The sequence below is a fragment of the Oncorhynchus nerka genome, linkage group LG9a, assembly GCF_034236695.1.
Source record: "Oncorhynchus nerka isolate Pitt River linkage group LG9a, Oner_Uvic_2.0, whole genome shotgun sequence".
Taxonomy (NCBI): Eukaryota; Metazoa; Chordata; class Actinopteri; order Salmoniformes; family Salmonidae; genus Oncorhynchus; species Oncorhynchus nerka.
This window is the reverse complement of record NC_088404.1, coordinates 1,903,840-1,916,824: the sequence shown is the minus strand read 5'-3', so window position 1 is coordinate 1,916,824 and position 12,985 is coordinate 1,903,840. Positions and strand designations below refer to the sequence as shown.

General features: G+C 47.7%; 1 protein-coding gene across 3 annotated transcripts in view; it reads left to right on the top strand.

Moving 5' to 3' along the window:
* kif23 (kinesin family member 23) overlaps positions 1-12,985 on the top strand; it is a 92,077-nt gene that overhangs the window by 66,889 nt on the left and 12,203 nt on the right. For all 3 annotated transcript variants that reach the window (XM_065022185.1, XM_065022186.1, XM_065022184.1), the window contains 2 exons: positions 7,133-7,357; positions 10,382-10,618. In XM_065022185.1, coding sequence (XP_064878257.1) covers positions 7,133-7,357; positions 10,382-10,618 — 462 coding nt within the window. The remainder of the gene's footprint in view (positions 1-7,132; positions 7,358-10,381; positions 10,619-12,985) is intronic.

Here is a 12,985-nt window from a genome sequence, read left to right as displayed (position 1 = left end):
TGGGAGATGGCAGCCAAAGGTTTAGGAGTAGCAGCAGCTGCACTTTGATAAATAACATCACCATAATCAACAACCGATCAAAAGGTTGACTGAATAATCTGTTTCCTACTGCTCAGAGAAAGGCACCATCTGTTTCTGTAGAAAAAGACCACTTTAAATCTGATCTTAACCTCTTAAGTCGACCCTCTACTTTTTTGAACATTCTGTTAAAAATCGCGCAACATTTCAGCGCCCTGCTACTCATGCCAGGAATATAGTATATGCATTTGCTTAGTCTGTGTGGATAGAAAACACTCAGACGTTTAAAAAACTGGTTAAATCACTGCTGTGGCTTTACCAGAACGGCATTTACATCGAAAAGCACAGGAAAAACTGATCACTGAAAATGGGAAAATATATCCATGCGCTACTTGAACCCATTGATAAACGTGAACCACAATTAATTGACTGAGGTTGCAGTACCTACAGCTTCCACACGGTGTCTAGAGTCTTGTCATTTCCCTTCGAGTTTTTTCTTGGTCAGACACATGCAGGGCACCGTATCTCCTTTGGTCTAGGACCGGATATTTTCGTTGAGTTTTTAGCCGGACATTTTTCCAGACGGACAGCTAATGATCTTTACATCGCCTCCTGATGAATTTTATCGCTTATTAACGTTTACTAATACCTAAAGTTGCATTACAAACGTATTTCGAAGTGTTTTGTGAAAGTTTATCGTCGACTTTTTGAATTTAAAAAAATGACGTTACGTTTTGAAACGATGTTTTTTTCGTTTATCACACAGTCTACATATAACGATATCTAGGCTTTATATGGACCGATTTAATCGAAATAAAGACCCAAATAGTGTTTATGGGACATCTAGGAGTGCCAACAAAGAAGATGGTGAAAGGTAATGAATGTTTTCTATTTTATTGTGCGGTTTGTGTAACGCCGAAATGCTAATTATTTTGTTTACGTCCCCTGTGGGTCTTTTGGGGTGTTGCATGCTATCAGATAATAGCTTCTCATGCTTTCGCCGAAAAGCATTTTAAAAATCTGACTTGTTGCCTGGATTCACAACGAGTGTAGCTTTAATTCGATACCCTGCATGTGTATTTTAATGAACTTTTGAGTTTTAACTAATACTATTAGCATTTAGCGTAGCGCATTTGCATTTCCAGAGCTCTAGTTGGGACGCAAGCGTCCCGAGTAGAAGCAACAGGTTAACCAGATCATCTCTATGTTTTATAAACATCAACCCATATAAATCCAAATGCCTCAGTATTTATCTGCAGGAACACGTTCCATTGGAGAACCATCTGATGACGGAACATGCAGTTAATCTGGAACATTCTTACCAAACTTTAAAAACAATGTATTTCGTTTTGCCCATATTAAGGTCAAGTTTTAAATCGGCAAAGAGATTCCTGCATACACTGCATTCGGGAAGTATTCAGGCCCCTCGACTTTTTCCACATTCTGTCACGTTACAGCCTTATTCTAAAATGGATTAAATAAACATTTTCCTCATCAATCTACACACAATACCCCAGAATGACATGTTTGCTAATTTACACACGTTCTGTCTCCTAGAGATGAACGTACTTTGGTGCGAAAAGTGCAAATCAATCCCAGAACAACAGCAAAGGACCTTGTGAAGATACTGGAGGAAACAGGTACAAAAGTATCTATATCCACAGTACAACGAGTCCTATATCGACATAACCTGAAAGGCCACTCAGCAAGGAAGAAGCCACTGCTCCAAAACCGCCATTAAAAAGCCAGACTACGGTTTGCTACTGCACATGGGGACAAAGATCGTACTTGTTGGAGAAATGTCCTCTGGTCTGATGAAACAAAATAGAACTGTTTGGCCGTAATGACCATTTATGTTTGGAGGAAAAGGGGGGATGCTTGCAAGCCGAAGAACACCATCCCAACCGTGAAGCACGGGGGTGGCAGCATCATGTTGTGGGGGTGCTTTGCTGCAGGAGGGACTGGTGCACTTCACAAAATAGATGGCATCATGAGGGAGGAAAATGATGTGGAAGCAACATATTGAAGCAACATCTCAAGACGTCAGTCAGGAAGTTAAAACTTGGTCGCAAATGGGTCTTCCAAATGGACAATGACCCCAAGCATACTTCCAAAGTTGTGGCAAAATGGCTTAAGGACAACAAAGTCAAGGTATTGGAGTGGCCATCACAAAGCCCTGACCTCAAACTTATAGAAAATGTGGGGGCAGAACTGAATTTAAAATAAACAGCCTAATTTCCATAAGTATTCAGACCCTTTGCTATAAGATTTGAAATTGAGTTCCGGTGCGTCCTGTTTCCATTGATCATCCTTGATGTTTCTACAACTTGATTGGAGTCCACCTTTGGTAATTTCAATTGATTGGACATGATTTGGAAAGGCAAACACCTGTCTATATAAGGTCCCACAGTTGACAGTACATGTCAGAGCAAAAACCAAACCATGAGGTGGAAGGAAGTGTCGGTAGAGCTCCGAGACAGTATTGTGTTGCGGCACAGATCTAGGGAAGGGTACCAAAACATTTCTGTAGCATTGATGATCACTCTGACAGAGCTTCAGAGTTCCTCTGTGGAGATGGGAGAACCTTCCAGAAGGACAACCATCTCTGCAGCACTCCAACAAGCAGGCCTTTATGGTAGTGGTCAGACAGAAACCACTCCTCAGTAAAAGGTCAATTACGTCCCGCTTGGAGTTTGCCAAAAACCACCTAAAGGACTATCAGACCATGAGAAACAAGATTCTCTGGTCTGATGAAACCAAGATGAGATTCCTTGGCCTGAATGCCAAGCGTCACGTCTGGAGGAAACCTGGCACCCTCCCTAAGTTGAAGCATGGTGGTGGCGGCATGATGCTGTGGGGATGTTTTTCAGGGACTGGGAGACTAGTCAGGATTTGAGGGAAAGATAAGTGGAGCAAAGTACAGAGATCCTTGATGATAACTTGCTCCAGAGCTCTCAGGACCTCAGACTGGGGAGACAGTTCACCTTTCAACAGGACAATGACCCTAAGCACACAGCCAAGACAACGCAGGAGTGGATTCGGGACAAGTCTCTGAATGTCCTTGAGGGACCCAGCCAGAGCCTGGACTTGAACCCGATCTAACATCTCTGGAGAGACCTGAAAATAGCTGTGCAGCAACGCTCCCCATCCAACCTGACAGAGCTTGAGAGGATCTGCAGAGAAGAATGGGAGAAACTCCCCAACTACAGGTGTGCCAAGCTTGTAGCATCATACCCAAGAAGACTCAGGCCTGTAATCGCTGCCAAATATGCTTCAACAAAGTTCTGAGTAAAGAGTCTGAATACTGATGTAAAATGTCAGTTCTAAGGTCCAGATGTAGTTTTTGCTTTGTCATTATGGGATATTGTGTGTAGACTGAGGGAAAATAACAAGGCTGTTACGGAACAACATTTGGAAAAGGGGTCTGAACTTTCTGAATGCACAGTACATATGTACAGTATCTAACCACTAACATAAATCGACTCTAGGGGGCTAGGCGATCTACGAACTTCTGTCTGTAGTAGCCGAACAGTTTGGGCTACACAATAATATGACCCTCTATGGAAAGGTTAGACTCACGCACACGTTGGTGGTTTTGCTCTACGACACCCACAGGCCTCACAAGACTCGTCTGAAGGTCCCCCGGTTGAAAAAATGAATGGAAGTCTATATGGAGACTCCTCCCCCCAGCGTAGACAGGGCTTAGTCTGTAGACTGTGACCAGTGTTCCATGACCTTCTACATAGCAGCAGCACTGGAGGATAGTGACTGAAGGGGCTGAATACTTATGTAAATAAGTTACTTTTGTTATTTTATTTATACATGTATACAGTGCCTTGCGAAAGTATTCGGGCCCCCTTGAACTTTGCGACCTTTTGCCACATTTCAGGCTTCAAACATAAAAGATATATAAAACTGTATTTTTTTTGTGAAGAATCAACAACAAGTGGGACACAATCATGAAGTGGAACGACATTTATTGGATATTTCACACTTTTTTTTAACAAATCAAAAACTGAAAAATTGGGCGTGCATAATTATTCAGCCCCTTTACTTTCAGTGCAGCAAACTTCCGCGAGGCACTGTATATATTTGCGCACATTTCTAAACCTGTTTTGCCTTTGTCATTATGGGTTGGTGTGTGTCGATTTGAAGGGGGGGAATTATTTAATCAATTTTAGAGTAAAGCTGTAACGTAACTAATTGTGGAAGAAGGGAAGGGGTCTGGTTTACTTTCCGATTGCACTGTGTGTTAGATATACTGTCAGCGATATGTTCGGACAGAGATCTAATAATCAATATGGCAAGTGAGATTGTTTAGGGCCTGTAGCTGAGATGTGATGTAGGGTTGCACAATTTGGACTAAATATCTCATATTTGGCTAAGGTAAACTTCCGACATACTGTCAGGGTAGGGAACATCACTTCTAAAATGATGTCAGATGAATTAATACATACTGTGCTAACTGAATACAAATCAGTTCCCAGGAGGCCAAAGCATCTCTCAACCCGATCACATGTTCCGGACTCGGGCACCGGGGTGACGGTGGACTTTAGTGGGCATCTCTCAACCCGATCACATGTTCTGGACTCGGGCACCGGGGTGACGGTGGACTTTAGTGGGCATCTCTCAACCCGATCACATGTTCTGGACTCGGGTGACGGTGGACTTTAGTGGGCATCTCTCAACCCGATCACATGTTCTGGACTCGGGCACCGGGGTGACGGTGGACTTTAGTGGGCATCTCTCAACCCGATCACATGTTCCGGACTCGGGCACCGGGGTGACGGTGGACTTTAGTGGGCATCTCTCAACCCGATCACATGTTCTGGACTCGGGCACCGGGGTGACGGTGGACTTTAGTGGGCATCTCTCAACCCGATCACATGTTCTGGACTCGGGCACCGGGGTGACGGTGGACTTTAGTGGGCATCTCTCAACCCGATCACATGTTCCGGACTCGGGCACCGGGGTGACGGTGGACTTTAGTGGGCATCTCTCAACCCGATCACATGTTCCGGACTCGGGCACCGGGGTGACGGTGGACTTTAGTGGGCATCTCTCAACCCGATCACATGTTCTGGACTCGGGCACCGGGGTGACGGTGGACTTTAGTGGGCATCTCTCAACCCGATCACATGTTCCGGACTCGGGTGACGGTGGACTTTAGTGGGCATCTCTCAACCCGATCACATGTTCCGGACTCGGGCACCGGGGTGACGGTGGACTTTAGTGGGCATCTCTCAACCCGATCACATGTTCCGGACTCGGGCACCGGGGTGACGGTGGACTTTAGTGGGCATCTCTCAACCCGATCACATGTTCCGGACTCTGGCACCGGGGTGACGGTGGACTTTAGTGGGCATCTCTCAACCCGATCACATGTTCCGGACTCGGGCACCGGGGTGACGGTGGACTTTAGTGGGCATCTCTCAACCCGATCACATGTTCCGGGCACCGGGGTGACGGTGGACTTTAGTGGGCATCTCTCAACCCGATCACATGTTCCGGACTCGGGCACCGGGGTGACGGTGGACTTTAGTGGGCATCTCTCAACCCGATCACATGTTCCGGACTCGGGCACCGGGGTGACGGTGGACTTTAGTGGGCATCTCTCAACCCGATCACATGTTCTGGACTCTGGCACCGGGGTGACGGTGGACTTTAGTGGGCATCTCTCAACCCGATCACATGTTCTGGACTCGGGCACCGGGGTGACGGTGGACTTTAGTGGGCATCTCTCAACCCGATCACATGTTCTGGACTCGGGCACCGGGGTGACGGTGGACTTTAGTGGGCATCTCTCAACCCGAGATCACATGTTCCGGACTCGGGCACCGGGGTGACGGTGGACTTTAGTGGGCATCTCTCAACCCGATCACATGTTCTGGACTCGGGCACCGGGGTGACGGTGGACTTTAGTGGGCATCACTCAACCCGATCACATGTTCTGGACTCGGGCACCGGGGTGACGGTGGACTTTAGTGGGCCCACATACTTCCAACGGTATATGTAATTCCCTCACCATGGAGTTTACCACAATGATGGTGGAAGTTGTCCAATGGGAGGGGAGGGGAGGGGGTGGGGGCGGCTGGAAGCGGTTAAACAGCCGCAGATCCGTGTCTGATGGAATTGTGAGTGACCGCCGTGAGTGACCGCCGTGAGTGACCGCGGGCACCTCCCACCTTCCTCCAACGATGCTCCACTGGATGGGGGGGTAGCGCAGGCAAGCCTGTGAGGCGTGTGAAGGCCCCATCCGAAGCACTCCCTCCCCTGCCACTATAGCTGAGGAACCCCGTCTGATTGGTGCTTGGCCTGGTCGTTTAGGGTGGCGCTCTCAGATGCCTCCTATTGGCTAGCATCCTTCAGTAAGGCCGGTCGTTCCTGGAAGCCAAATCATCCCACCTGTTAATTCACAAATGTCTTTAAATTTTTCACAATGGAAGGCGGCGAGTTACACTAAAACAAACATTTAGAGTTCTCACATTTCTTAGCTTTTTGTGGAGTTTAACTGGCTCCCATCTTCAGTCATAACTAGCTTGTATATGCACAGATGGTGTGCACTCGGGTCTGGAAATACAGTCCCAGCACTAAGGCCAACGTGAGGTTTATTTTTTTATTTCTTTAAATGAAGCAGGGTGGCTCCAATAAACTTGGATTCTGTGTTAAACTTCACTGTGGGGCGGCAGGGTAGCCTAGTGGTTAGAGCGTTGGACTAGTAACCGAAAGGTTGCAAGTTCGAATCCCCGAGCTGACAAGGTACAAATCTGTCGTTCTGCCCCTGAACAGGCAGTTAACCCACTGTTCCTAGTCCGTCATTGAAAATAAGAATTTGTTCTTAACTGACTTGCCTAGTAAAATAAAGGTAAAATAAAAATAAATAAACTGTAGTTGGTCAGAGCAGCTGGCTAACAGCTGGTGGCAAGCACTTTGAAGAACACAAACGTAGACTTCATCAGGGTGCTTGATCTCTATACATCTGTTTTCCTACTCGTTAGTTAACTTACTCCATTAAGCTCTCGCATTAACACGTGTCCTGAGTTCTTGGTTTTGAGCTGACAACCATCTGGGGCACGTGTTGTGTTAACCCTGGCTGGTTCTGGTGTGTTTCTAGGAGCGTCGTGTGTGCGCCAAGCAGCTGGAGATGCAGAACAAGCTGTGGGTGAAAGACGAGAAGCTGAAGCAGTTGAAGGCCATCGTGACGGAGAGCAAGACCCCCTCAGACCATGGCCCCGCCCCCGACAAGCACCAGCGCCCCGCCCCCGACAAGCCCCAGCGCCCCTCCCGGGAGAGGGACCGCGTTCCCGCCAAGAGATCGGCCTCGCCGTCACCCGTTCCCGTACGTTACCACGACATGCGCTTCTAGAGCACTGACTCATCCAGCTAATATACCCTACTGAAGTGTTTTCCTTTCCTAATCAAACTACTGTTTCCCCCTTTACTGCTAACAGGTTGACCAGCCTCTGTTGACTGGCAGGTCATGATGTGAAAACACATCTGACTGACTGACTGGCAGGTCTGTTAATCGTGATGTGAAAACACATCTGACTGGCTGACTGGCAGGTCTGTTAATCGTGATGTGAAAACACATCTGACTGACTGGCAGGTCTGTTAATCTTGATGTGAAAACACATCCGACTGGCAGGTCTGTTAATCGTGATGTGAAAACACATCTGACTGACTGGCAGGTCTGTTAATCGTGATGTGAAAACACATCTGACTGACTGACTGGCATGTCATGATGTGAAAACACATCTGACTGACTGACTGGCAGGTCTGTTAATCGTGATGTGAAAACACATCTGACTGACTGACTGGCAGGTCTGTTAATCGTGATGTGAAAACACATCTGACTGACTGGCAGGTCTGTTAATCGTGATGTGACAACACATCTGACTGACTGGCAGGTCTGTTAATCGTGATGTGACAACACATCTGACTGTTATTTTACGTGTTACAATGTGGACTTAATGAGTTGAATTTACTGACCCTGACCTTTTTGTAGAAGGTTTAACTGAAATCCACCGTTCTATCCCATAATTTGTCAGACTTTGATTGAATGTAACATTTATGTAATTGTGTGTCGTCTATCTGGTGTTCATGCAGCCTGTGTGTGTCGTCTATCTGGTGTTCATGCAGCCTGTGTGTGTCGTCTATCTGGTGTTCATGCAGCCTGTGTGTGTCGTCTATCTGGTGTTCATGCAGCCTGTGTGTGTCGTCTATCTGGTGTTCATGCAGCCTGTGTGTGTCGTCTATCTGGTGTTCATGCAGCCTGTGTGTGTCGTCTATCTGGTGTTCATGCAGCCTGTGTGTCGTCTATCTGGTGTTCATGCAGCCTGTGTGTGTCGTCTATCTGGTGTTCATGCAGCCTGTGTGTGTCGTCTATCTGGTGTTCATGCAGCCTGTGTGTGCGTCTATCTGGTGCATGCAGCCTGTGTGTGTCGTCTATCTGGTGTTCATGCAGCCTGTGTGTGTCGTCTATCTGGTGTTCATGCAGCCTGTGTGTCGTCTATCTGGTGTTCATGCAGCCTGTGTGTGTCAGCCTGTCTATCTGGTGTTCATGCAGCCTGTGTGTGTCGTCTATCTGGTGTTCATGCAGCCTGTGTGTGTCGTCTATCTGGTGTTCATGCAGCCTGTGTGTGTCGCTATCTGGTGTTCATGCAGCCTGTGTGTGTCGTCTATCTGGTGTTCATGCAGCCTGTGTGTGTCGTCTATCTGGTGTTCATGCAGCCTGTGTGTGTCGTCTATCTGGTGTTCATGCAGCCTGTGTGTGTCGTCTATCTGGTGTTCATGCAGCCTGTGTGTGTCTATCTGGTGTTCATGCAGCCTGTGTGTGTCGTCTATCTGGTGTTCATGCAGCCTGTGTGTGTCGTCTATCTGGTGTTCATGCAGCCTGTGTGTGTCGTCTATCTGGTGTTCATGCAGCCTGTGTGTGTCGTCTATCTGGTGTTCATGCAGCCTGTGTGTGTCGTCTATCTGGTGTTCATGCAGCCTGTGTGTGTCGTCTATCTGGTGTTCATGCAGCCTGTGTGTGTCGTCTATCTGGTGTTCATGCAGCCTGTGTGTGTCGTCTATCTGGTGTTCATGCAGCCTGTGTGTGTCGTCTATCTGGTGTTCATGCAGCCTGTGTGTGTCGTCTATCTGGTGTTCATGCAGCCTGTGTGTGTGCAGCCTGTGTGTGTCTATCTGGTGTTCATGCAGCCTGTGTGTGTCGTCTATCTGGTGTTCATGCAGCCTGTGTGTGTCGTCTATCTGGTGTTCATGCAGCCTGTGTGTGTCATCTGGTGTTCATGCAGCCTGTGTGTGTGTCTATCTGGTGTTCATGCAGCCTGTGTGTGTCTATCTGGTGTTCATGCAGCCTGTGTGTGTCGTCTATCTGGTGTTCATGCAGCCTGTGTGTGTCGTCTATCTGGTGTTCATGCAGCCTGTGTGTGTCGTCTATCTGGTGTTCATGCAGCCTGTATGAGATGAATGGTATGTAATGGATGGATGCTATGTATCCCAACTAGCTGGTTGACTTGTCTATCTGCACCACCACCATACTCTGTACTCTGCCCTGCAGCCCGTCCACTCCAGGTCCAGCCAGGCCCTAGACCCAGTGTACGCCCCTCCCCATCCCCAGCAGGACAGACAATGGCCAGGCTCCCACCCCACCTCCCCTCAGAGCGCTAGCACCGGCACCAGTTCCCTCTCTGTCACCTCCTGCATCTCAGAGTGGGAGCAGAGAGTCCCTCAGGACAGACATGCTGACCCGGCCCAGTACGGGACCCCTAAGACTAGAACCCTAGCTCAGACCCAGGGTCTACCCAGCAGCCTTAGCAGGAGGAGAGGCAGGTGTTGGGAGAGGGCCAGAGAAAGAGAGGAAGAGAGAGAGGTTCCTGACCAGACCTGTGATCTAGACCTAGAGGAACAGGAAGGAGTATACAGGGTCAGTGAGTCTCATCAGACTAAGGTGGTACGGTCATCTGGTAGGTAGCAGAGCTGTGGTTAAAGTAGATTCCTCCAACCAGCTCATCAGCTGACCTTTAGGTTTTGTGGGCTAATGTTTGTATGAACACTCCCTCTATATAACTGGTACTATGTTCTTGTTTACACTTTAGACTGAAATAAAGTGATTTTCTAACGTAACAGGATTGGTTCTTCTAAAACAACATGTCCACTACCAAGCCATGTTTGTCGTTTTCTACCACCATGATGACTGATCCCTGATTTGAATCAGATTGATTTGTTTTGTTTGGTTGGCTAGATTGTACTTCCTGTAGAGTTGATGATCTATTATTGTCACTAACTCCAGGAACGGTTTTATTGTTAGCAACACATGATTCTCTGACTTTCACTCTGCTTCGTTTCCGTCGACGACCAGACGGGCCCCCCGGTGCGTGCGGTCCACAGGCGCTCTCACTCTGCGGGCGGGGAGAGGTGGGTGGACCACAAGCCGTCGTCTAACGTGGAGCTGGACACGGTGATGCAGCCCATCCTGGGTTCCAACGCCATTAAAGTCTCGGCCCCCAGCGAGAAGGCCCTAGCCAAGTGTGACAAGTACATGCTCACTCACCAAGACGTGGCCTCTGATGGAGAGATACAGACCAAACTCATCAAGGTATGTACCAGCCAGACTTGCAGAAAGCTCTCTGAATTTATCTACCGTCAAATTTCAATGAATATCCTGGCTGTTTATTTGCTTTCATCACAGAACACAACGAGCGCTTATTAGAGAGGGGCTTCTATTTGGGCCGGGCTTCTATTTGGGCCGGGCTTCTATTTGGGCCGGGCTTCTATTTCCTTACTAAACCCCCCCCCACCCCCACCTTGCAGTCTCGCCCTCTTCTGATTTTTTTTTTCTACTTTTTGACTTCGCGGTTCTAACTTTTGGATCGATCCCAGATTGCCTGGCTGTTGCTTCACGCCAATTTGATCATTGCTAGCTTGAATTTGATCATTGCTAGCTTGAATTTGATCATTGCTAGCTTGAATTTGATCATTGCTAGCTTGAATTTGATGTAATTTTCTTTTAGGTGGCACCATGGCTGGCAACGATGACAAAATATTTTGTTAATGACCGTGGGAATATCAGTTGTCCATTGTAAATCCTTGAAATCTGTTCATTTAGACACGCTGTTTATTTGCTGAAATGTGTGCCGATGCCTGGTGTCGTAGCGTTTGCTGTCATTACATGTGAAGACTTATCAAATCAATTCTCTGTAATTATTCCTTACGGGATTAAACTAATCATGTAATTTTAATTAACTAGGAAGTTGGGGCACCACGGGAAAATGTTTAGTCTATTTCCCGAATTAACTCTTATAGATTAGTCTTCTATTAATGTGTTATGACCTCATCAGTCTCATTCCTGAATGTTGCAAACCCTTGGAGATCTGCACCAACCCTAACATCATGAATCGGCGATATACAAACTGTTATTTATTTACTAACTAATCAATCACAGAATTGATTAGATCAGTTGTAGATTGTTATAATGGACACGTCAGAGTACCATTCGGTCGTTCAACCGGTTGTGTTTACCAGACTATAGAATTAAGACAGCTGCAGTCTGAATAATTGTTCTTTTAGTTTGTAGATTTCTTAGCCATTTTCAACGTGGGAATGATCTCCATGTTCTCTGGTCTTGTCCTTTGGTAGAGTTGTCAACCATTTCAACATGTAGCGACAGCTTCCATGTTTTCTGGTCTATTGTACATTTTGTCGGAAGTGGGTTTTATACTTTTAGCAGAACAGGAGGCGTTCAATGACAGTGTAATGTCTGTGCTCACGGGGGAGTTCCGTGTAACGTCTGTGCTCACGGGGGCGTTCCGTGTAACATCTGTGCTCACGGGGGCGTTCCGTGTAACGTCTGTGCTCACGGGGGCGTTCCGCGTAACGTCTGTGCTCACGGGGGCGTTCCGCGTAACGCCTGTGCTCACGGGGCGTTCCGCGTAACGCCTGTGCTCACGGGGCGTTCCGCGTAACGCCTGTGCTCACGGGGCGTTCCGCGTAACGTCTGTGCTCACGGGGCGTTCCGCGTAACGTCTGTGCTCACGGGGGCGTTCCGCGTAACGTCTGTGCTCACGGGGGCGTTCCGCGTAACGTCTGTGCTCACGGGGGCGTTCCGCGTAACGTCTGTGCTCACGGGGGCGTTCCGCGTAACGTCTGTGCTCACTGGGGGGCGTAACGTCTGTGCTCACTGGGGCGTTCCGCGTAACGTCTGTGCTCACTGGGGCGTTCCGCGTAACGTCTGTGCTCACTGGGGCGTTCCGCGTAACGTCTGTGCTCACTGGGGCGTTCCGCGTAACGTCTGTGCTCACTGGGGCGTTCCGCGTAACGTCTGTGCTCACTGGGGCGTGGCCACTGACTGATCCTAAGTTACTATGAAAAACAATTCTCATTTAGAAGACAAACATCACGTTGTCTTTCCAAACGTATTCTTATGCTTAATCATTTATTTTATACAACATTCAGATGCTAAACCCCATAATTGAGAAGTGTATAGAAACAAAAACAGTTGTCTCTCCTGTCCTTCATGAGGTCACCAGATGAAACCAACTCGACATGCCTTAAGTGTCCACTGACCGTTCCAACTGCTTGGAATACAGAAATACTGTTCAATTATTCAACCTTTTGATGTCCAAGTGTCTCTCTGTGTTCCACAGTCACATTCCACAGTCTCATACATGTCTATATACAAGGAGTACCAGTACTGAGTCGATGTGCAGGGGTACGAGGTAATACCATGTCTATATACAAGGAGTACCAGTACTGAGTCAATGTGCAGGGGTACGAGGTAATACCTCGTCTATATAAAGGGAGTACCAGTACTGAGGCGATGTGCTGGGGTACCAGGTAATAACATGGCTATATACAGGGAGTACCAGTACTGAGTCGATGTGCAGGGGTACGAGGTAATACCATGTCTATATACAGGGGTATGAGGTAATTACATGTCTATATAAAGCACATATGTCAGAGTCAA